At 44.0% G+C, this 25582-nt stretch overlaps 2 protein-coding genes across 9 annotated transcripts; both read left to right on the top strand.

Moving 5' to 3' along the window:
* On the top strand, positions 1 to 10164 carry LOC118417263 (zinc finger protein 335-like). 8 transcript variants are annotated; one of them, XM_035822751.1, is made up of 12 exons: positions 1 to 180; positions 1280 to 2356; positions 2979 to 3098; positions 3561 to 3688; positions 3817 to 4132; positions 4862 to 5016; positions 5562 to 5785; positions 6343 to 7509; positions 7881 to 8055; positions 8431 to 8556; positions 9336 to 9532; positions 9690 to 10164. In XM_035822751.1, the coding sequence occupies exons 2-11, from the start codon at positions 1290 to 1292 to the stop codon at positions 9491 to 9493; spliced, it is 3636 nt and encodes a 1211-aa protein (XP_035678644.1). In that variant the 5' UTR covers positions 1 to 180; positions 1280 to 1289; the 3' UTR covers positions 9494 to 9532; positions 9690 to 10164. The 8 variants fall into 8 exon arrangements, with proteins under 8 accessions (XP_035678644.1, XP_035678643.1, XP_035678645.1 ...); XM_035822750.1 differs by lacking the exon at positions 9690 to 10164 and having other exon boundaries at positions 9336 to 9543; XM_035822752.1 differs by lacking the exon at positions 9690 to 10164 and having other exon boundaries at positions 6 to 180; positions 1284 to 2356; positions 9336 to 9543.
* A 1259-nt stretch (positions 10165 to 11423) lies between these two features.
* Positions 11424 to 24981, top strand: LOC118417261. The gene is made up of 7 exons (XM_035822747.1): positions 11424 to 12515; positions 12672 to 12777; positions 14273 to 14345; positions 15947 to 15972; positions 16539 to 16616; positions 20617 to 20798; positions 22924 to 24981. The coding sequence occupies exons 1-7, from the start codon at positions 12376 to 12378 to the stop codon at positions 24188 to 24190; spliced, it is 1872 nt and encodes a 623-aa protein (XP_035678640.1). The 5' UTR covers positions 11424 to 12375; the 3' UTR covers positions 24191 to 24981.
* The last annotated feature ends 601 nt before the right edge of the window (positions 24982 to 25582 follow it).

The raw sequence follows: 25582 nt of genomic DNA, 5'->3' as shown, positions 1-25582 counted from the left end.
CCGTTGGACGGCAGCCATTTTGAATATCACTTCTCGCGAGATTTTTCGAGAGAATATTTGTCGTGAAGAAAGTAACAGGCACTGAGAGATTTTGTTCGTGTGTCTTTTGTCCATCACAAATTCTCTAATTTTTGGTCAAAACGTAGCGTCAGCACCGTTCATTCTCCAGGTGGACGACAGGTATGTACACTGGGATAGTGATTTTATGTTATGTAGGAATTTGGGGGTTATTTTGTACAGAAAGTGGGAAAATACAACGGCTTCAGAAGTGCCTGCGCAAAACGACGACGACACAGAAGGGCGGCCATCTTGCAAATTTTCCCCAGTTCCTGCTCAGATCCGTGCAAGGACGACTGAGGTGTCTACTAGACGTTGCAGAGCGACTATGCTGACTAGTTTGTGTTGATTAACTAGATGTATGATAGTTTTGAGTACAGAAATTGATGTTTTTTCGTAGCAAATGACTGATGTCCGTGATTGTTTTGGGTGGCAAGGACAGCCACAGGGCCTCACGCCCGGTGTATGGCCCCTTCGAAGCCCCACGGTGTGAAACTTTGGCGGTCTTTTACAAACTTTTAGAAAACGCAAGAAGGCCAGACAAACAACCTGATCCGCTCATGACTTCATCTGAATTGCCTATTGAAATTTCTTCCAGATTGCACAGACATGTAATATTAGTAAATTTTCACCTTCATATTATTACTAGTAGTTTGATATACTCCTACTTTTGCTACTGCAGACAAGGACATTATACAAATGTACAACTTACCTCTTTTTCGCACGTTATTTTCTTGGACCTGTAAGCCCTAAAACACGCGGACGCCTGCCGATAGTATCTGTTCATTTTCCAATTGGTCACAAATCCGGTCTACTGACTTTTTTTCAGGTCTGTTTCTCTTTTTGACCAGTCCAACAAGAAAAGCAAAAAAAAACTTTGTGTCGGTACACCATACCCGTACACCCCTACTTCTGGCCTTCAATTAAGTGGTATGCCGTATTTGTCAATTATGGATTACAAATAACATACTTCCTAGAATTGAAGCAACCAATTCTTATGAACAATGAGTAAGACCCAGGGTGGCTATGATTGATATTGAATTGGAATAGCTCACTATAACTCATAGAAAAAGGAATATGCCATATGGACCATCAGGACTACATATAGACCGAGAAACATTTATCAGAGGAGTGATCAGTGTTGATGGTATGTACTAGTAGTGTGGCCCCTTCGAAGTTCAATTTTCAAATGACACCTGATGTCTTCCCACCATATGTTCAGCTAGGTCACCATGGATCAACATGTACAGCAAGTTATCCAGGAAAGCACTGGTGCTGCAGGAGAAACCACCACCATCATCTACACAGTGGACGGACAGCTCATCGGCGCAGATGGTCAGCTGCAAACTGGAGACATAGTTCACGAGGCCCTCTCCAGGGTCAATGCCCTGGAGGCCGCCATGATGACAAATAACTCCGTTATCACAGGAGAGATCACCACCGCGCTGCCTCCCAACGATAACGCATCTCCTCCAAGCGTGGCAGTCGCAGAAAGTGCACCCAGCCCCATGGAGGTTGTCCCTCCCAAGAAATCCCGTCGGGGCAGGCCCAGAAAGTATCCTGTAGTGGAGAAGAAGGATTTCAACTATTTCAAGGACTACATTGACATTGTGTTGGTAGAGATGTACCGCTGCCGACTCTGCAAGTTTGACACCATGATGAAGGCCAACATGACCAGGCACATGCACATCCACCACAACCAGATCCAGAAGGATGGAGAGGCAAAACAGGACAGCAAAAGTGTAGAGAAAGCTGAAGAACAACAAGAGAAGGAAAAAGAAGAAGCTAAGGCGAGTGATGATGAAAGTCTGCCCGATGACGGTGCTGTTGATGACAATGATGAAGACAGTGACTATGAGCCGGAGAGGCCGATAGTAATCAAACCTCCAGAGGAAATGATAATGGAAGGGGACAGAGGGATTCCACCCAAGCAGAGGTTCAAAAGGAGTGCTCCACTCACACGAAGAGCCGCCAAACTTGCCAGGACCGAGGATGTGGCACCCAAACCAGTTGAGTCAGCAGGAAAGGGTGCAGAGAAGGAAGCAGTATCTTCTTCAACAAGTGTTACAAATGGTACCGAAAATCCCGAAGCCCAGCCCAGTAATAATTCAGACGAATCCAAACCAAAGAAGAATGGGACAGAGAAAACAACAGAGGAGGAGAAGGAAGGAAAGTCAGAGGAAAAGGTTGAGGTTTCCCCGTCTCCTGTCAGGAGGGTGAGGGTGGCCAAACTGAAAGCCAAGTGGATCCGAAAAATGAAGAAAGGCTACAGAGTACGTAAGCTGATGAGGCCTCACAGGTTAGTCAGCATTACATACTTTGAAGTATTCCAAAGATATAGCTTTTTTAGTTTTATGTTAAAAGTGTTTGTTACAATATAGTCTCAGTCACTGCCCAAAGTTTAGAAATTTTTATTTCTTCAACTGTTTCTCTATTGTTACTTTATGGTACAAATTTATTTTGTATCATTGAAAATATTATTTATCACCCCTTACTTTGATACCAAAGTTGTCACCGTACATTCAAAGGTTACACAAAACAAAAGCGCCAAAATTTCCTAATCTTTGCCAGCTTCTTTAACAATCTTATTGTTATGCTACCATGGGATCTGCTTGGAGATTAACAATTTCCCTGCCAACACAATGCCTGACATGGCAGGGGAGTTTTGGGGTGTTTTTGGTTACCCATCACAAAATCAGTGCTGGTGTTTGTTGCTCAAAACTAGCAATTTCTAAAGTATTCACAGTTTTCACACTAGATAAATCACAGAGATGTGATCAGCCCAAATCAAGTTTCCACACTTTTGATGTTGGGCTTTTATGCACAAGTGATACCAGCATTTTCTTATGCACTATTGTTTTTTTTTACATCATTAATTCTATCATATGCGAAATATTAATGGAAATATTTTCTACCCACAGGTGTCGCAGCTGTGGTATGCGCTTCCCCTCCGTGTCAGACTTGAACTTCCACCAGAAGTGTCATGATGGAGTCAGTACCAACAGTTTCAAGTGTCCCGACTGTCCCTACAGCTGTACCAGGTGGGTACCTACTGCGGGTAATGTCTTACCTGGGCCACAATAACGTTCAATACGGGTGTTCCCAATTGTATCACAATTACACACAGGCTTCCATAGAATAATTTGAATGTGCTTTGTATGCTTGGTGGATTGCACCGCTATGAAAGATTCAAACACTAGCTTCAGTTATTGATCTTATATTTTTTGTAGTTTGCAGGCACAAAATTTTTGCAACTTGAAGTAGTTTTCACATAGAATATGTGTTTTCTCAGTGTGACATAAATTAGATACAGCTCAGCATATTCTGCATTACCATTGATCCCAGCCTGGTTGTTTCACTGTTGGCATAGTACCACAGATGATGGAGTATTCTCTATATAATTCCATCAGAGTGAACTCCAAAGATGTGTATTGAAAGTTTATTTCTGCACTTGTACGTATGTTTATGAATGTGTCTGATACATACAATGTATCTCCTCCCAGATGGTCCTCACTAAAGGAACATCTGTTCCACCACAACGGGCAGTCCAAGCCCTACAAGTGTGACAAGTGTAACTACAGCAGTGTGTACAAGAAGGACGTCACCCGCCACCAGTCGTCACACACCACAGGTACGGATGTGTTGGTAAATCAGTAGAAAAACTAAGTGATGAGATTTTTCTTTTAGTAGGTACCGATAAATGCTGCCGTATGATGTTGTTGTTGTCCTGATGTTCATCTCCACTTTCTCCTGTCCCAGACCGTCCGTTTATCTGTGAACAGTGCGGAAAGGCCTTCAAGCGTGACATCCACCTGAAGAGTCACATTGACACCCACCGGCGGAAGGCGGACCGTAACTCGTACACCTGCGAGATCTGCACCATGGTGTTCACCCTGAAGAAGCCGTACATGGAGCACGTGAGGGAGCACAACCAGCAGCCCAAGCTGTCGTCCTACACCTGCCCCGTGTGTGGCAGGACCTACACCATGCAGAAGAGGCTGACGCAGCACATGAAGACCCACAGCGCCGAGAAGCCCCACATGTGCGACAAATGTGGCAAGTCCTTTAAGAAAAGGTCTGTCCATGCAACATTGTTAGAGCTATCGTTCGCCTATGCAGAGGCTTACCTGTGGCCTATACAATATAACCTGGGGAGGCTCTGCTAAACTGGGCTGCAATTTCCACTTTTGTGAGCTTGGCGTCCTGTCAGCCAATCAGAAAATTGAACATTTAGGTAATTCTCTGATTGGCTAACATCCAGGCTTTTAGCTAGGATTTTATAATAGGAAGTCCAAACTTATTGGTGAGTCACGGTAAGTGACTATTGTAGGGTGGGTCTGGATGCATCCACCTTCCATTGATGATTTTAAGTTTAAAAAGTGCATTCTTAGGTATCCCAAGAGGCAAAAATACTGTTCCAGAGGTCACAGTAGAAGACTGTGACCACAGATGACCTGGTAGCATCCCTGGTCAATCAAAATTTCATGCTTGTCAGACGATTTTCTCCTCAGTGTAAGGGCGTCCAGGGGCATCAAATTTTTTGTTATTCTAAGAAAAGTGCGTCCAGTCGCCCAGATGACGCGTTGACGGGTTGATGCATGCCTGGCTAAAAGCCTGCTAACATCTGGTTAGAGGTCACACCGACAAAAGTGGAAATCTCAGCCCGTTTAGCAGAGCCTCCTCAAGATAAGATTGACGTGTATAGGCCATGGGCACGGCTTTGCACAGCTGTTGGATTTATGAATTACTAGTATGTTGTCTCCATTCTCAGTTGAACCATATAACATCTCACTGTCCATCTCAGATATACCTTCAAGATGCACTTGTTGACCCACATCCATGCCCGTGTGGACGGAAAGTATGTCTGTGAACTCTGCAATTTCACCTGTGACAACAAGAGGGTGCTGTTGAACCACCAAATGGCCCACAATGATGAGAAGCCTTTCAAATGCAGCTTCTGTAAGATGTTCATCATTTGTATTTGTGGCTGTGTTTTAGGGTATCTAAATCTGCATGGTGATCTTTGTATGCTACTTTTATTCTATTAAGTCAACTAGTAGTACTGGTCAAGTAGTCAAGCTTCTTCTTGTTGCTACTGCTAGAGTGAGTGAGAGTGAGTGTAGCACATACCTAGAACGTAATACACATACTGTACATAGTCTGATATCCAAACCTCTTCTAAGTTATAGCTGCTGAGTCTCTTTCATCGTCATTGCTTCAGAGTAACAGCTGTTGCATATTGACTCTTTTTGGACACAATTATATAAACCTGTATTTGGGATATTAGCCTTATATAGATGCAAACATGACCTTATACACTTACATGCTGATGACTTGCTGTCTGAACTCTACATGTAGGCTACATAAAAATTTAAAACCACAAAATATTCAAAGAAATTGTATAATTTTAGGTAGGATCCATTTGCAATTTTTTTATCATGTTGAGTAGCTGGTACCCTTGCAGTGTCCCATGCAATGTAATGAAATTAGTTTGTGTTTTTCAGGTAAATATGCCTCTTCAAAGGAAGAATTTCTTGTTGCTCATGAGGCCAAGCACACCGGTGCCAAACCCTTCCAGTGTTCCATCTGCCAGTTCTCCACTCAGCACCAGCGCAACCTCAAGTTACACGTCAAGGGACAACACCCGGAGAAATACTTCGAACTGTTCGGGAAGGACGTACCCAAGAAGAGACTGGGCATTGAACTACATAAACAGTTGCAGCAATTGGTTAGCAGCACTTCATTTTCTTTTTGACCTTCATCAAGAAGTTTTAGATTTTGGGCAGCATTTTTCTGCATGCTTGTTTGTCATTAAGGTAAAGCAAGAATGCCTAAATGGATGGTTTTATATTATATTTGGTGTGTTGGTAGGTTATGGAAATAATGAGCTAGAGTTTGGGCCCTTTGGTAGATTTCTACCGTACTACAGTTAAATAGTTTTGACATCTTGGGTTCTGATAGCTTTTGATTTTAGGAAAATCTGATGCAGGTTAGGCCCTCTAGCAGCTTGTTCTGGAGCTGCAATTTTGGGTGTTGTGTGTAGTAAGCACCAATCCATAATTACCGACACTCATCGTCTTGTCATGAAGGTTTCATATTGACATTCATGGCCCTTCTCCTCCAGTCTTCTCCATCCCCATAGCTCTTGGCAGATCCTTTATGGTGCAGCATGCATCCTCAAACACTTTGGAAGCTGTGATGTCTTTTGGTGAAAAGGTGAATGTTGAGTTGTGGATGAGTTGTTTATAGGAAAGGTGGAACATTGATGATACTCTCTGTGCACAGGTGCAGCAGGAGAGACAGCAGCAGCACCAGCTCATGCAGCAGCAGCAACAGCAGCAGCTACAGCAGCAGCAGGAACAGCAGCTCCTGCAGCAACAACAACAGCAACTGCAGCAGATCCAGCAGCAGCAATACGAGCAGATCCAGGTGCACGGCCAGGCGCAGGCCGTGCAGGACGCTGTCACCGCCCTGCAGGTGGTCGGAGGCGAGACCACCATCGTGGAGATCACGGAGGATACCGGTGCAGGCACAGAGGTGGCCACAGCCAAGCTGTCTCAGCCTGGCACAACCACTATCTATGAAGCTACAGGAGCAGAATCAGCAGAGAGTGTGGCCGAGTCCGCCCTCGATCTGCTCCTAAACATGAGCACTGCTCGAGACTCCAACATCAGCGCCATACAGCTTCCCATACAAGAGGGGGAGGGCGAGACCAGGAAAGTGGTCACCATCCACATGGATCCTAGCGAGAACATCGGCAACTACGAGTACAGACTGCAGCCTGCCACTGTGGCGGGGGCGAGGGAGATGGAGGTGACACACGTGGCACTGAACCCCTACGCGGAAGGTCCCGTGGTGTCCCAGCAGCAGATGTATGCGGGGGATCCCACAGAAGTGTCCCACACAGTGGTGGTGACAGCCGGGGACTCCTCCACAGACAAGGGCACCCAGTATGCCATGGGAGTCCCCATCTCCCAACAGTACGCCGTACAGGGAGGGCACGAGTACACTGAGTATGTCAGCGAGGAGGATGGTCAGGGGTCGTCCACACCAAAGAAGTTCACCTGCAAGCAGTGCTCGTTGTCGTTCAGTGGACGCAGCGAACTGGAAATACACAAGAAGGCCCACAGCGGGGGACAGGGGTTCAAGTGCGTGGACTGTGATTTCTCCACCATGGACTGGCTGGCTCTGAAGGAGCACATGCAGGAGCATTCTGCGCTGCGGCCCCACAAGTGCGACCAGTGTTCCTTTGCCTCCAAGAACAAGAAGGACCTGAAGCGGCACCAGATGACGCACACGAACGAGAAGCCCTTCACCTGTGAAGCCTGCGGGCAGCGTTTCAATCGTAACTGCCACCTGAAGTTCCACATGGAGAGGATACACAACACACAGAAGCCTCAGCAGTCTCCCCAGCCCGCTCACTCATCTATACAGGAAGCAAGCTTGCTGCAGGTACAATCTTATCAAATGTGTTCTTATTAAATTTTCATGTGTTTACCGCCATTAAATTTAAAACAGAAGCATTGTAGTCAGTTGGTGTGTTTGTTTGTCTTGGTGTGCATGTGAGTATTGCAGTGTTATGTCCCGCCGGGATGTAAGGTGGAAATGGTGTACATGTACTTGGAGAATTAGAAGTCTTGTGTGGCTCTTGTTCAATATTGTAGATGTACAGGAGGTGATTATGCGTGATTGGAGCATGGATTGATGACTCATTTTTGGGGTACCTAGAGCTTGTTCATATTGGTCCTGACTATCATTTTGTTTCCTGACATCTGTACACTGTATATGTTGAATATCATATTGTTACTGCACGGTTCCTGTAGGCCATCTCCGAGGCCAGCACATCCCTGCCCCACCAGGTAGTGTACACCACGCAGCAGGCCATGTCCACTCCTAGTATGGCCACTCAGGATGCCATGACCCTGGGGCACCAGGAGGTGGTCAGTACAGCTGAGATCATCCACCATGTCATCCTGACTACATCTCATCCACAGGAAGGTACGGACAGCTTGGCATGCCTCAATAAGTCAATTGAAACAATGATATAGTTTGCCGGAAAAATAAATTGTGAAGGTTGAGGAAATCTATGTAAACCTTGGTAGAAATGACTCTAAACTTTACTCTACTTCGCTCTTGTTATTTTCTTCGACCGGTAAGTGCCAAATGTGAATGCCTGATCAAGTAATCTGTACATTTTCTAATAGGTCCAACATCCTGTCCACCTGATTTTTTCAGGTCTGGTTTTTCCGGACCGGTCCAATAAGAAAAAAACGGTTTTGTACCAGTACAGTGTACCCGTACCCAGCCCTACTTCATACCAGTCATTCTCATCATTTGTATTCTAACATACTGTGTACTGTCTGTTTTGTCCAGGTGAGGGTCTGCAGCAGCTGATGGGTCAGCAGCACATAGTGACCACCCCCAGCACCAGCCTGGCCCAGCAGCCCACCACCACCACCATGCACCAACAGGTCCACCAACAACACTACCAGCAACAAGGTGGGCTGCACTCTAACAAGCAGTTCTAACATGTGGTCATTGTGCAGCTTCCTTCTTTCAATTTACTGTGCTTAAGGCTGCTCATGCTGTCCAAAATATATTCCATGGTCATCTTTCTTCTGGAAGTTATCCTTTCTTATAGAAGTTATCCTTCATATTTTCTTTTTTGCCTTTAGCAACTCTTTGTATATGCAGGCTATGTTTTACTTTTACTGCATGTGTTTGTTTCTTTCTGTGTCAGTCCATTTTTATTTGAGTACACTGTCAGTGACAGGAAGTACAGTTCAAATGTGTTAGAACAAGTTGTAAATCAGACATGACAGTCCATCTCATAGGGTCATTGTATTGTTTTTGGTCTGTTTATCTGTCTGTCTTTTTGAAAATTTTTACCATATGCTAGTCACATTTACCATAGTGACAGAAAGTGATCAATGCAGACTTATTTGCATAAATGAATGACATATATAGTTGAACAAGACATATGAAAACTCTATGAGACGAATGAGAATCTCTTCTTCTGGTTTTGTGTACAACTTCAATTAGCTGAAGACTCTGACACAGTGGGGGGTAGAGGTACTCTAAGTGTGGAGGGGGTGGTCTCTTAATTTTGTAATTGCATATGTGAATGGGAGAAGAGATCCCAGCTCCTCAAGGGCAAGGGCACTACTCCCTGTCCACCACCCTACAGTTTGGTGGCAATGAGTACCCATTAATATTGAGATCTTTGAGCTTTTGTTTCATTAGAAACAAACCTGATGATTTCTTTCCTTGTTCTGCAGGGCTGACGCAGCAGTCCCTGCAGCAGCTGCAGCAGGATGGATCCCTGCAGCAACAACAGGCCGCCCTGACACAGCAGTACACTACGCAGGAGTATGACACCAGCACAGAAGTCATGCAGGCCACCAGCAACATCCTACACAACTACACACGTTACTAGGTCTGCTCCTGACAAGTACCATAAGCTACCACCAGTAATATCCTACACAACTACACACGCTACTAGATCTTCATCTGACAACAAGCTATGGAGGTCCTACAAGCCACTAGTGATATCCTACCCACTACCCAACTACACATGCTACTAGATCTTCATCTGACAACAAGCTATGGTGGTCCTACAAGCCACCAGCAACATCCTACACAACTACACCCGCTACTAGATCTGCACCTGACAAGTACCACAAACTACCAGCAGTAACATCCTTCACAACTACTCATGCTACTGGATCTTCATCTGACAAATACCACAAGCTATGGAGGCCATACAAGCCACCAGTAATTTCTACACAACTGCACACACTACTAGAAGTCCTGCTGACAAGCCACATCAGTCATGCTCAACTAGTGTTACAGTCAAAAGTGCCCAAGAAGACTACTCAGAAGACCAATGAAATCTGGTCAATGTTAACAGGAATTTGCTATTAACAGGATTCTTAATGCTTCTGTCAATGGGAAATGTAATTTAAGGGACCGCCAAATAGTGGTGACAGTGGTCAGGTGGTCCTTATGTAGAGGTGGTCACTTGTACAGGTTTGAATGTACTTAAAAAGTTGACTGTGTCTCCAGAATATTGGTACAATTATGAGGATGTCTTGTCACTGCACGTATTTTGTTACTCTCCAAGCAGAGGTCGAGTCGCGGAGATATACTAGTAGTCGAAAAGGAGGAGCAGCTCTGTATTTTTTTCGACTACTAGTATATCTCTGCGACTTGACCTCTGCTTGGAGAGTAGTATTTTGTTGCAAGTCAAGTATAATTAGAATGTTGGTAGCCACTTGCAAAGTTGCTTTCAAATTCAAAAGGAACTGTGGTAACATGAGCACAATACAAAGGTATTCAGGAAACTGGATACGTTCTCAGGTGCTAAAACTGACAACTGCAAGTGCTTAGTGGTGGATCGGAAAAGACTACCTTTGCTATAACAAGTAGGAAATTGTAGCAATTCTTGTGTATAGAATATCTTTGAGCATAATTTACTGTGTGTTTTATAATCCACTTCGTGAACACATGGACCATGATAGATTATGTTTTTGTTTGTTTTCTTAATACGTAACTTTTTATTTTTGTTATTTTGAAATATCCTTCCCCAAGAATCCTCTTGTCCATCCTTACATAACATTTTTGTTTAGATTAAAATTTGTGTGTGTATATAAATTTATCAGATTGCACACTTGTAAATAATGAGACAGATTATTTCCTCTTCAATAGACACCAAGATAGCTATGTTGTTGAATGGGAAAATGTTATGACATTTCCTGCTGTGAAGTGTACTTGCAGTGATTAGGTTACAGACAGAGATGTGTAGAAAACATAAGATTCTGCTTTAACATCGTTGAAGTTTGCATGTGAACAGTTTGCAATTGTTCACTTGTTGGATGATGAATGAATAAATACAAAATATAATTCAAGTGATTTTGTTTTTCATTCACAACATAGACAAAGGCTTGTTCACAATGCGAGATATCAAAACCAGACATTCCACTGCAGTACCAAGGAAAGCTGCTAAGGGGCCAAAATCAAATGATTTCCAGGTTTTCACACAACCTATCAACACAGTCTAGACGAACTGGCCACATGTCCAAATATGAAGAACATTACTGGATCAATAGTTCCTCAGAAATTTTAATCATTTGCCATATAAGAGAAATACCGAAGAATTTTCCAGATACTTTTTGATAAAAGTTTGTATAGCAGTCCTTTGTGCCAAATGGAGTCAAATGCCTTTTCGAGGTCAACAAAGCAGGCAAAAAGTTATTTTCATGGCATTTTCTATATTCAATACCTGAGTGCGTTTAGCCCATGTTTGGTATGGATATGCAATAAAGGTCATTGTCAGTAATTATAAGCCCATGCCTGACAAAATTGAAAGATTAAAAACGAAAATCTGCAACCGCTAAGCAGATAGAATTTGGAGTTATCATTCCTGAAGGACGATGTGTTAGATAATTTTCTGTTCTCTGTACAGGGTTGACAGTGTAGAATGAAGTGCCGTGGCAGACACGGAAAAGTTTTTTTTTTTTAATAATTATACATCTAACCAACAAACAAGCGCCGATAAAGCGCACCAGTAGTCTCTTGCCAGAAGTAACAAAAGCTGGCCAATATTTCCAGACGTAACCCGTGGAAACGGAATGCTGCCTTTGGTTAGGATTAAATCCCCATTCATTTGAGAACGTTATCGCCCGGAGCAAGACCCAGATCATCTTTCACACAACTTCACAAGATAAATGCGATAATAAGCACCACTTTAGATTAAGAAGGCTCTACCGTGTGTGTCATTAGGCTTTTTGGGACACCGTAAGCACGATTGTTATCATAGCAGGTGTGTTGGGCCGTGTTTATTTTTGCAACTACAGTTGCTTTGTGTTTAAGCCTCATAATACAGTAGACATTGTCCCAGTGTTTTCCTTAGCTGTACCTTCTTGAACTTGGAGTCGATTATTCTTACTAGCAGCACGCCCTGGCGACAAGGTGGCATAGTTACGTCTGAGGCGGCGTGGGATTCAAACAGGTGTTTTTTTCTGAGACTTGTTTGTGGTGGTTTCGTTAAATTTCTGTTTAAGATAACCACAAAAAGCTGAGTAACGAATGTTTTTCACGTTTTCTATGGGTCATAGCTTCTTAAACAAACGCTTACAACTCGTTAGGACGCCCGTGCTTGAGGCATTCTCTCCCTAAGGACCAATCAAGAGCGAGGACGCAAACCGCCCGGCAACTGTTGACTGGCTGAGCCAACATGACCTTTGTGTCGGGTGCCTGGTTACTGACAACACCTTGCTATTGTAGGGCGCACATTCACACCGGCGGAATCCATTCTACATGCCGACACCTGATCCTCGCCGCAAGTCGAAAATGGCGGTGGACACACAGTGGCCGGAGTCGACTGACCTGCTGACCACAGTTTACAGTCAAAACTGGCCTGCCCCTCATCCGAGGGCCAACAAGAAAGGCTTTCAGGGGTGTGTAAATGATTTATATCGAGACACTGTTTTCCCATTTATTATCCATTTGTCTTTCGAGCCATTCTTTTTCTATTGAGCTAAAAGGTCACGATGAGCTTTGTGAGGATTTCACACGACAGTCGTGAAAATGTCCCTTCCTAATTCTGTGTACAGGCACGTCAAGCGGCCCAAGTCGGCGGCGGCGGACTGGAAGCCTCCCGCCCGGTTAGAGCAGCGGAGTGCCCGGCAAGCGGCACGGCCTACGTTGGACCTGGACCAGGTACGGAAGTCGGTAGCCTCCTCCCGGCCTTCCTTTAATAGGGTTTATGGAGAGTAGATTTCGGCAAAATGAGTAAATCATTGGGCAGGAGCCAGTCATTTGGGAAGTCGGTCAGATCCCCTAGCTTCCGCAAGCAAATCCTTGCCTATGGTGGCCAAATTCCCCTGATAAATACATCCTTATGGCCAGCGTGGTAGAAACTATGGGTACATGTACGGTTTCTGTACGGTGTGGGGTCTGACATCGGCTGATCGGGGTCAGTTAGGGGGGCGTAGCGCTGGGAGATTTCATACGCAGACGGTTATGCCAAAACCTGTCTGTCCGGTACGATTATCATTAAAATCTCTGGATTGTATAAAATTGATCCTTCCAAGAAACCCCGACCCCTCTTGTATATTAAATATATATGGTTGTGGAACAGGTGTTTTGTGTTCCATGAGTGCGCGGTGTATTCTATCCATTCATTGGTTATCATTTTACTACCACCGAGGAAGGATAACACAAAATTAAAATAATTTGTCTCAAATAAGTCTCGGAGCTAGATGAATCCATGCAGACAAAATTGGCCAAAATGGGGTGTAAGATTTGTCTGTAAGTAGCTGACCAGTACAACGGACCCACAGGACTCCATTGGCAGATACAATGTATCCTCCACCCTACTGTGGACATGTTTCCGTCCAGAAAAGTAGTCTTGTGAGGACAAGTAAATACAAACCTTAAAGAAGGACCTAAGTCCCCTCTTAAGTTTGTATACCTAAATACACAGAAGTCTTTCGCCGTGTGTATCGGGTTACTCCATTATCGAGCTAAGATACTGTCAGTGAAACACGAAGATTGCTTTTTGTTGTCTGTTACGATATGGCTTGAACATGTAGAACGTCTAACACCTGATGTCCCTGCCACACAGTCGACGAGCTTTTGTCGTATTTGTAGATCGCCAAAAGGTCGCCTGATATCGACAAAGGGTCGAACGTATTTTTCGCTTGAAAATCTGCCCTGTCGTATTCAATGGGGCTCTGTGACGTACGAACATAGGTCGATCCCTAAAAAATCGCGCGATGATCGAGAGAACATCGCAAGTATCGTTTGTGAACATGTTGATCAGCTAATCGATCTTGTCAGGATGACAGGGCCGTTTAACCGTGTGTAACAGAACGGCGCACCCCCAAATATTCCGCTCTGATTGTCAAATAAGTTGATTACGCAGGCAATTTTCTACAGCGTTTAGAATTTCGAAGTGGAAAATTGACTTTGGCTCCTATTTGCTGAAAATACGGATCAGTTTGCCTTCCCTTTGTCTACATGGTTCTGTAGTTCAAAGAACATCCTTGACGTAAATACCAAAGTAACCAATGACTTAATCGACAGTCCCTCAAAAAATCCCGTCGCTGATAACCTTTTCCTTAGTAACCGATAACATCAATGTCATAACATTTGCATACACTTTGTCGCTAGCACTTTTCCATATTGTAAATGGCAATGTGTTTTCTTTCAGAACACCCTGTCATGGCAGGCGTGGACGAGAAAAACGTCTCCCCCTGATCACGACTCCGACGACGACGGATTTGGTATGTGGACTGGGTCAACAAGACACACCCCTCTTCTGTTACATTTATTTACTGCTATGTGTTCAATATATACTGTAACAGCCCCCATAAATGACGCACATGATCCGTGACAAAGATATACAAACACAATAACTCATAGGGCGCGCTCACATCCGTCGTACGATTTTGATGCCGTAGAATTTTCAAGCAGGCGGTGACAGAACCGACCACCGACAGTGGTCCAAGGCAGCCCTTCCCGTAAAAAGACAAACGAATTTTGCAGACACCTTCACGACTATCCCGAGAATGTTCTCATACAGTTCGCGATCGTGCAATGATCGTACGACATATGTGGCCGGGACCGTACACTACCAATACTTTTCAAAGCATATTTAGACTAATGTTAATATGAAAAGTGTGCCAATAATCATGTAGCTGTACCAACAGTACATAAATCTGTTCTGATAGGGACATTGAACAGCATATCAGAGGACAAAGCATGTATTATGGTTGCAAACGTATGTTGGCATTTTTATGACTTGTGAAATATTGAGGAGAGATAGGGCTTTGTGTGACCTCGCGTCACCTTATTATAGGGCTCTGAAATAGATCTTAGTGGGTTAACCGTTGTGTAACATGCAATTCGCTTGCTACAAAATATGATTACCTACAACAAAGAAGGAAGTTTCTTGATACCCCTTGTGGCAGCGACATTTGCGCAAGGTTGAGTTGATTAGATCTATAAAGGTCGTCTTTTTCAATTTTTCACTGCCCAAACTACAGCCCATACCGTGACCACTTCGGAATTTAGGAACAATAGCCTCTCGGTCTAGAGAACACATACTTGTCGTAGCCGTTATACATTTTCACTGAACCCAGAAATGGGCATAATGCAACACTCGGCCGCGGTAAATTTATCCGAAAAACAAAACCGACTTCAGAAATAGGAACTCTTAAAGGTATTGTCAGTTAGAACTCCAGAGGATAGCGGGTAACCGTTACGTCGGGTCCGTTAGTCGATTCAAAGTCTATTTTGTTTGATACCAAACCAACAGTTCTGAACATTGAACCAATCGTTACCAACCTCGGGGTGACCATAAGGCCCAGAAACGTCAATGTGGTGTTTCGAATTACGGTCCTAAAGAAATAGGGTCGGTAAGCAGCTGTAGGATCCTCTTTTGTTTTAGATTTCGGCCGTAGCGACTCAACGAACACTCTTTGATAGACAGTGTGAAACTAGAATGCATCAGTATTTTCATAATGATTTCAATCATCCAGATAAACATTGTTCACGAAATGGGGAGAACAAACTGTTGGAAATTAAACAACGTCTTCATCACTTAGATGTCAGATAGTTAAATGTCCGCGGTCGGTCCCAAAAAAGCTAGGGCGCGTAACCTAAAACACAACATATTTTTCCTTGGCCTTATTGTTCCGCAAAGGCAAACAAGACAAGATGATGTGAACAATTGCGGACGATTTATGAGAATCATACTTTCTTATAAAACGATACACTACTTACATTTATTGTGTCACTTGTGTTGATATTGTGTCATGTCGACATATATACTAGACTAAGTATACATGTACATACTGATCACATCTATTCTAATACCTTTCAGACCCGTCCCTGTATAAAATCACCCAGGTGAGTTTAATATTTTTATTACCTGCCCTTCTGACATTGTTTGCTCGGTGTCAATGTCTAAAAATGAATGTTTGTCGTGCAATACGTTCCCACCATTTCCCCAGCCGTCCGTGCTTAATCCACCCTCAGGCAGAAACACGGAGGCGTCATGTTCCTCCATGTAATTTCCAAGCAACATTTACGGTAACACAGCAATCAGTGAGGGCGTGCGGCTATGGTATTGGTTCAGCCGGCGTTTCCCTCCACTGGCTCTAAAAGTGTGGTGTGTTAAGTACTGGCGTCGGGATGGGAAAACAATCCTTTGTCGTTTACAGTATATACATTATTAGACTAACTACGAAAACGCGCGAGTACACGGGCGTTACCTTAGAGTTGAGGGCAGAACAAGTGGTGATCATATACGGAACTGGGCAGCTGTGGTTCTACCTAGCTCTTGACGATGCAGTGATTTACGGACGAGTTTAGACCGTTAGACCATGCAGATGTTTAGAATGTTGAAGACGCAGAACACACGGCCAGAGTCGCCGGTCCGTTTTTGGTACTACCGTCTGCCTCTTCCCGGACAGGAAACTCTGCGGAGACTGACTGAGCAGGTACGGGAGGTGCAGCTGAGCATAGGCGGCAGGAGCAGGCACGGCAAGCGGGTAAGTCACTACAGCCTTACCGTCTAGCTCCTCAAGTGTCACCGTCAAGCACTTGTTCTTACATGAAATGTAGGGAGAAGGCGGCAATCTCCCAACTTTTGGAAGTGTTTTCCGAAAACCCCAAATTGGGTCATAATACACAGCTACAAAATAATTCCCACGAGGATATGGCTGGGAAACTCAAAACCTTGCACCATTCAAAAGTCAAGAAGAATTTTCAAGTGGTCCTCTGATTTTTCCCATAACATTTTTCTTTGCCGTTATTGTCGTCACGCTTGTAGGACGCAAAGTCCATGACTTTCTGAGACCAACGGACTAGTTTGTTTGGGGTTAAACATTGCCTGATATCATGCATGTAGACAAAACAATACTGGAATGTGACAGTGAACATTTTCCAAGAGATCTGCCCGTTCTTATTTGTATCAAATCCTGTTTTAACCCCTATCATTACATCTGTAGAGTTTTCCTACTTGAGCATTGTCTGTTTCCTACTTGAGCATTGTCTGATGTTTCTGTATTCAAATTGAAAAAAAAACTACTGTCCCGATGGATACGTTGGTGTAGATTGAATTGTGATGTCCTTCGGTTATTATTCTACTGACTTCGACTAGACAGCGGTCGTCGAGCGACCGTACAGCGGGCAAAATTGGATTTGTGTGAACCCTGCACCAAAACATACAATACCAAAAATATTCTTTCCTATGTATCTATTTCGTTGAACTTTCTTTTAAATCTTTGATCGCTCAGCGTTGGTAAGCGGTGTCAGCCTCTATTAAGGTTAGTGGAAAGGTAGTCTAAACATCTATCTGGGCGCCAACCGTGCGCTCTGTGGTCTGGGTCTAATATTTCGATAAATATACCACATCCGCAAAGTCCATACGGTCACGTTCAATCTCGTGACAGACTGTGGTCTGTGAGAGCTCTTTGGCGGCCAGCTTAGACACGGCTGTCTTTGTTGGACCAGATAACCAGTACCAAACGCCTATTTAAAACCGCTTTACAACACATTCCTGCCTCACAACGTTACCTCTAAATGTGATTTAAGAGAGTGTTAGGGACTAAGATGAAAGGAGAGTTGGGCAAATATCCAGACTTTGTGCCTGCTCACCAACTCGGCGTGCATTGTTATTGAGACGAGAACCGATCGATGAATCCTTCAACCGTGGGCGTGTTTGGCGATTTTGTTTAGAAACCACTTTGGGAGAGAGTCTCTATAGATTTTACAATTGTTCTGTGCTGTTTTGCAAGCTCCAATTACAATGGAGTACCTGTTATGGATGAAAGGCAAGGGCGTGCGATGTCATACGATCAGGACAGTGCTCCCTCTGCGGCTCCGCCTAATACATTGTACTTAGTGCAGCCTTAGAGTCGTAACAAATATCAAGAAGTCTGGGAATCACTGCAAATTTTCCTCCAAATACAATATTAAGGAAACAATGCAATTTTGGGCTCTCTAGCTGTATTTTTAGGTACTGCAGCATCACAGGCCGACGATGTGTGGTATCCATTAAGGTTCTTCAGTGGATATATGATTGGACAGTGGCATATTGGCGTTGTCGCTGCGTCCTAAGTTGAGTTTAGGGATTTATGTTATCATTGACTTTAATATATCATGATTACGTACACGTATGACTAAAAGGACATAATATATAAACATTCCTTTTATCGATGAAATTCGTTGAGCGCGTATGTCACGCGGGGCCGTCAGCGTGCCGCAGCTATAGTGAGATACTGCCATAAGGATCTTAGTTTCACATGTATGTTTCATCAAAACAGGTCCAGATCTACAAATACGGCAGTCCTAAAATAGACCACTAAACACATTCAAGTTAATCTTTTACGTTTCCCGTGTTATTAAACTTGTAGTATTCCTATTTGTCTTCCCAACCACTTGTAGAGAATGTCTATTGCGGAATATCGCACATTATACTTATGGACCTCGCCTTATACTTTGAACATTCAGTCGCTAGTCCTAACGACCCTGTCACACAGTGGATGAGCTTCTGCAATATTTGTTAATCATCAGAAGGTTGCTGTATTTTGGAATCGTCAGAAAGTCGAGAGTATTTTTCATCTGAAAATCTACCCTTTCATAGTGAATGGCACTTGGGAACCTGCGATCTCTAGAAATCGCGCGATGATCGACAGAAGACAGGGCGTATAATTATAAGTGGCAAAAATGTCCTCGTCGACTGATCGATTTGCTTGCCGTGCGACAGGGGCATAAGCCAGAGGTCCCCGAAAGATAGATTGTCGGTGTTACAAGTCACGGCATACTCATGATTGAATGTCTGCAGTGTCATTTTCCCTGTGGGACTTGAGACTTGCGTCATCATAGTAATGCTAAAACTACTTTATCATACACCATAGCTTGGATGTCAGACTATTTCCAAAGCCTACACAGGTTATGAATAATTTCACCCCCTCCTCGGAATCTCGGGGTTTGACTCAGATGGGGGGGTGTTGAAATTACCTTGGAGACATGTTGGCCCTGGAGCCGAGGAGCTTTTTTTCTGGAAACAGTCTTGCATACAGCCTAATAAGCTACTGTTGTTGCAGATAAAAAATACTACATTCTATACTGACTAGCCATAACATTAAGGGTAATCAATTTCTAACAAAAACAGACTTCCGCGTCTCCGCTATGGAGAATAAAGTACCTTTCATTTATAATTCATACATGGTGTGTGTGACAGAAGACAAATGGTCATAACATCATGGACAGAGATGGGAAATGCTAGCAGCACAAAGGTAGGGTGGTTAACTACATGACAGTATAACCATGCGGCGTAAACATATCGCATACAGATGATAGCCTACAAACGTAACTCGCGCTTAAAATTGGAGTTTTGTCTCAGACGATGAGTTAATCAACTTGTAGGTACGTTACGATGTGGTTATATTCGTGGTAGATTGTCGTACAGTTTTGATGTCGTAGAATGTGGCTGTAGACTTTGAAAGAACCAACCGCCGATAAGGATCCAAGTCAGCTGAAACATGTACAATACACATGCACGATCACATCGTCATGAAGGTCCACTGTTTGCGGTTGTACGACGATCATCCGACTAATGCGACCGAACCCTTTAGTAGCAAGCGTGACAAATGACTAAGAATCGAGTATCAAAAGTTGCAGTGTAACCAAGGTTTTTAACCTCCTTGGTGGAACACGTATTTTTCCGCGTGGTCGTTCAATTTCATGGTTAGTTTTAACCTTCCCGTGCTGATTGTGCCGTAACTGATACAAGTTTGGTGAGCGAACATGACCAAAGCAATATGACGGTTGAAACGTGTCAACAAATATGACCACGATGTTTTATTAACGCAGTGTTGACAACCACGGTGTACCAGTTATATAACATTCTTTCCTCTCCTGAGTGCGTTCAATACTCGTGATCGATCGGTATTAGTGAAAGTTTGCCCTGAGTAAATAACCGTAACATAAACTTTCCCTTCGAACTCTCCCACTACGAGTTACAGTTTACTTCCTTTGAAATGAAGGCACAACAATATTTGATTCTCGCTGTTGACTCGGTTGTGTGTATCCTCTGTATACTTCATATATATGAACCCAATAGCAGAGTTAAGGACGACGAGCTTATTCAAATTCACGACGTCGTTTGGGGTGATCAAATTTTCTTCTGGACTGACATAGCACCACTGCTACCGGGCCTAACTTTTCATAATTATAAATCGCTGGCTCTCCAAAGTGATTATGTACCAAGTTTACTAGTATCCATGTGCATTTGAGTCCCAAGTTAACTTGTGTATACACAACGGAAGTTACAAATTCCATATACATTACGGTGCCCCATGCCTTATCTTTAATAGAAGCTTTTTCGGGGAAACATTCATGTTGAAGCCGTGCGTACTGTTAACATCTCTGCATGTTCACTGGGTTGTTAAATGAGAATTTTGACCATGCATTTCATTACCGTGAGAATGTTTACAGACTGTGTAGTGTGTAGTCGTTGATCGTCTGTCTCTAATTGAACGACAGAGTTCCCGAGGTGCAGACCATCACCGCCTGGGCCGGCCGCCGACACCCTCCAGTCTCAGCATGCGGGCCTTCCGCACGCCGACGCCGAACAGACCCGAGGTGGTGCCCGACGCCTTCGAGCACGTCCACGACGCCATGATGGTGGTGTCGCCTCCCTTCCAGAAGCAGGAGAAAAGTAACCGGTAAGCACTGATAGCCGATAACGTACAGAAAAAACATACAGTAGTACCGGGATTGGAAGGTCTTAGGCTTGGCTGTCCGTATCGGATATGACTGTAGGCTATGTATTTCTAAATTCACTGTACGCCTGGCTCTTTACAAGACTACAAGCTATAACGGTGCAAATACGTATACGTTAAACTAGTTTTATACTAGGACTGTGTTATTAGAGTACAAAACTGTGTATGACCAGACCGATAGGTTTCTTCAACTCACACCGGTATATACCCCTGGCCTGGATGTACCATCGTCTTTTCGATATATTTGGTAGATTCTTAAACATCACGTTGCTCGAAATGTGACTCTCATCAACCAAAGGACCTCCGGCTTTACCTGCCATCTAAGAGGATGTCACTAACCAAAGCTAGGTATTAGGTCTTGACCGTCAAGTTGAGAAACGGCCAAGGGCACAACATTGGGGCCTGCTAGGGACTCGAAACCCAGGACCAGTCTTTTCTTATTAGCCAGCGTCGTATTACTAAATACACTGAATCTTAAGACAAAATGTTGTTAAGGTTTAACCCTTTTTCTTTCCCCATTCTGAATCCCGTTCCTGACCACCAATCTTAGGTTTTCGGGTCGTTGTATTTACAATTGCACGTGTTTTACTTCATCTTGAAATTTACGTGTTTCTCGATCTACGTTTCGTCAACTGATTGTAACTGACATACATTTCTAGAGCATTTGGTCCTATCTACTAATATGCTACTGGTACTAGACAAAATGGGATGCACGTGTGTGTGCTTGTACATTTGTATTTAGATGAGAAAATTACCGTAGCTTGGTCTATGGTAGCCTGTAACCCAGCCTTGTCAGCTTTGGTCCGCTCCCGAGCGACCTTCTGAAGCACACCAAAGCTAACAAGACTGGATTCTAGGCTAGATTTATGGGATCGTGGATAGTGAAAGCATGAAATTGTTATTGTGCTCACGAATTACGTCAGCCATCAGGCGAACAGACGACGATAAGGCCACAGTGGTTAACCTGTTTGATTAAGCAGGAAATTAAGGAACCGATGAAGCTAGCAGTCGGGGCGATGATTAGGAATTCATGGTTGCCGCCATTTGGTGAAGCGTGGTGATGCATGGCTAGTGCCAATCTGAAATTACTGAACTGGCAAGCTTCCGACACAAACCCTTACATTAAATAACATTTAGTTTTAATTGACTCAACTCTTCACGGCGTGGGCACATTCGTCGTCGGTCGTCGTACGATGTTGCTGTCTCGGGATTTTTCAAGCAGACTGTGACTAAATCTACGGCCGACAATGATATTCTCGGTACGTCGATGAAGATTAGGCATCCATGAAATAGAATACGCCAAACAGAAATTACTCAAGCAACTGACTATGATTTTGGAAACGGTCGGATGTCTCAGGCAGAATCCACTACCATACGTCTATCGTTATAGTAACAACTGCACAACCATACAACTATCCCAATAATACCTTTGGTATGCAATCGCACGACGACCTTACGACGAATGTGACCAGACCCTTCTCACACTCACTCCCACACTCCGTTACAATTCAGAATGAATTTGAGGATGCCGGTCGAGATAAAGTTCCATCCTCCTCCCGTCGAACTGCAGGTTACAAAAATGTAAGTCTTGTTTCCGCAGGAGGAAATAAAGGTACCGGTGGCGATGAAAGGTACAACGGTGTGCAGAAAGATAGTCCACTTTACTGGCGAGGGTTCCCACTCTGTCGGTGTGGCTGGTACTTTGGATTGAAACTTTGCCTGTTGCTATGAGGTTAACTAGTAGCTAGTCTAAGAGTAGATAGCACTACGGGTCTCGGTGTGTAGCGCTTCATAATTCGTCACGTATACGTATTATGAAGAAACTGAAAAAGATGGGAATTTTCGACTGAATAGCTTAGTCCTCTATCTTGGTATCTACCAATTTCTCTGGATACATGGCTTTATGCACGTGCAATGGGTCAAAGGTTGTTGGAAGTCGATATCGCCCCTTTCCCGTTGAGAGAAGGTTGGCGCGTCCACGCCACATTAGTTGGAGAACAGTTTGTTTCTTTAAATATGATGTGTGTTACGAATGTTCTTCAGGTAATAACTGTACCTTGTGTTCCAGATTGCCACGCCCTACCCGCTCACCCTACGCATCGAGAAGACGAGTGCCCTTCCGTCCGCCCTCATCGTCATGGTCCCCTCGCCCGGGCAGCGGCCACTCCCTGGTCTATCCAGGCGATTACAACGAACGGATAGCCGACCTCGCTATCCAGGCTACAGCAGGCAGTAACAAACCTCTACTGAAAGAGGCTCTGACTGCCTCTAGTGCTGATAACAGCTCCGACTACGATACAGACTATTCTGAGACAGAAAGACAGCAGGGCGAAGAAGGCACGATTCCTAAAGACATTCCAGATTTACAGCTCAAGCCAGATAGTGTGGAACTGGAGGACATCGAACGATTCTTTGATGATTACGATAGCGATGATAGCAAAGAAGGCGAGTCAGACGTCTTTCCGTTTCCGGACTTCTTGCCTAAACCGTTCAATGAGTGGGACCTGCAGGAACTGGCCCTGCTGTCAAACAAGAACTGGAAAGACGCCGTCAGAGTCAAACCGAAAGGACAGTACCTGGACATCATTGACAGGCTGATGGAGTTCGAGCGGCTCCAGCTGCAGACGATCCAGTGGGAGATGGAAAAAAGTCAGCGTCCTTCTTCCCGCGCCGCGTCTAGATCGGGCGCTAGTAGGGAACGTTCTGCGGCGTTAGCGAAACCTAAAGCCGGGCAGGGCAAACCGTGCCACCCCGACTGTGTACAGCCGATGTGTGCGGGAAACTGCACGCAGAAAAGGGTGCCGTCCGGGCGGGTATGTATCTACTGCCGTCAACGCTACTGCACGGGGACTTGTAAAGAACACGGGTACGACAGCCACCAACGTCAGCCGCCCAGAGAGGAGGAGGACAAGAAAGGGTCGCCGTCTCGGCTTGCGAGACCCAGGTCTTGTACACCTTGCCATTCTAAGCAACGGTCGAACGCTGCTGTAATAAACGAGAACAATACCGTCCTAGGTCGACCGAAATCCAGCAATATAACCTTCAGCAGAGGGCAGTCGTCTGTTCCCAGCAAGCCAATCCGCGAGCACACGTATGTTAGTAGCAAATCGAAATCAAACGATGCGCACAAACATGACAAAACTACTGCTGCACGACCCCCCACGGGAAAACGCACGCCAGGGGGACGGGACAAAGTTATGCCGGGCAAGAGTTTCTCGTCGCAAAGGAGACATTCGCTGACCGACCTGACGGCGACGACCCGTGACAAACAGTCGACCAATGGGACAACCAAACGAAAAAGGCCCAAAACCGCAAAGAGAGCAAGCAAGAACTGAGCACGCGATGTACTGAGTTAGAACTGGTACTGAGTTAGTCACCAAATGAATGTTCCATATTCAGTAGAAGCTGCCAAACTATGATAAGCCTAGTTACTTTAACGAAAAAGATGGGTAGATTGAATGATCATTAATACCTTTCATATGTAGCTACATAACAGGTGTTCAGTTCGAAAAGATTTGACTTACTGGTAATTACCTGATGAATAGGTGAGTTTGTGACCGGTTACAGTTTCGGTAGCTAGCGGGTCGTCGCCGTTATTTTCCATGTCACAAGCGGTCGTTGCCGTTTAAAATAGTGGACGCTATATCGCTGACTGGTCGAAGTCGATTCGAGCGTATTTTCTTTGGCAGACATGGGGCAAAAATGTATAGAAAGCAGCATTTCAATTTCAAACGTAGTTAAAACAAGAGCATCGTGAAAAATATTGAAGAAAATATTGAAAAAAGAAAATGCACTACCCGGGTTCCAAGGTCATATAGGCAACGACCGTTTACAGCGGAGATTAGCGTCGTCACCGGATCGTGTTGCAATGTTTAAAGAAACAGTGAGCAGCGACAATAGAGCACGAACCATGACAACTACCATACTTTCAACAGGCTCAGTTTCGACATTGAAATTCCACATGTACTTCGACATTTGGAGCAGATGTCGAGTTTCTTCCTTGCCGTTCTGGGTTGTTCTGAGAACATCCGTCGGGACCCATTTGTGATTTGTTGCATATGCAATATTATGTTATTTCTTTACTGTTGTGTCAAGTGTACAGTGAAATAAAGCAGTGGTCAATCTATCGGCTCTCTGGTTCATAATCAACTCGCACTTCCAGATTCATTCACCTTCATCAATAGTCTCTGCAAGACTTCGTGGGAAGATGATTGATTGATTGGTTGATTGATTGATTGATTGATTGATTTTATTTTGCACTTTAAAAAATGATAACATACAGAAAATTATAGAAAACAACAGAACGTGCAAGGGGGGGAGAAAAAAGCCATGTGGCTTATACAAACTCCCCCCCCCCCGTCAAAATTTACAAATTATAATACAATTAAATGGGCATGAAGATTATACATCAAACAATAATAAACCAAGTGAAAATAATATAACCCAGTGATCATCATAACGTTACAATTGATTCTAAATTACACATGTCATAACATAGAATGCAACAGATTTATGTAAGTTTCAGCTCATCAATCCGATGATACAACATATAATTGCATAACAAGCATCCAATGATGAGGACATTCTATTAAAAAATGAAATGAAAATGAAAAATCGGCCCCTGAAGTCAACGTTACCAAAAGGCGAGTAAGTTAACGTTGCCGAAACGTAGGCCCCTTTTTCAAGGCCAAGACTTATCTACCAAAACAAGAAATCTTTTTTAAAAA

The sequence above is a fragment of the Branchiostoma floridae genome, chromosome 6 (genome assembly GCF_000003815.2).
Source record: "Branchiostoma floridae strain S238N-H82 chromosome 6, Bfl_VNyyK, whole genome shotgun sequence".
NCBI lineage: Eukaryota > Metazoa > Chordata > Leptocardii > Amphioxiformes > Branchiostomatidae > Branchiostoma > Branchiostoma floridae.
This window is presented reverse-complemented; position numbering and strand designations above follow the sequence as displayed.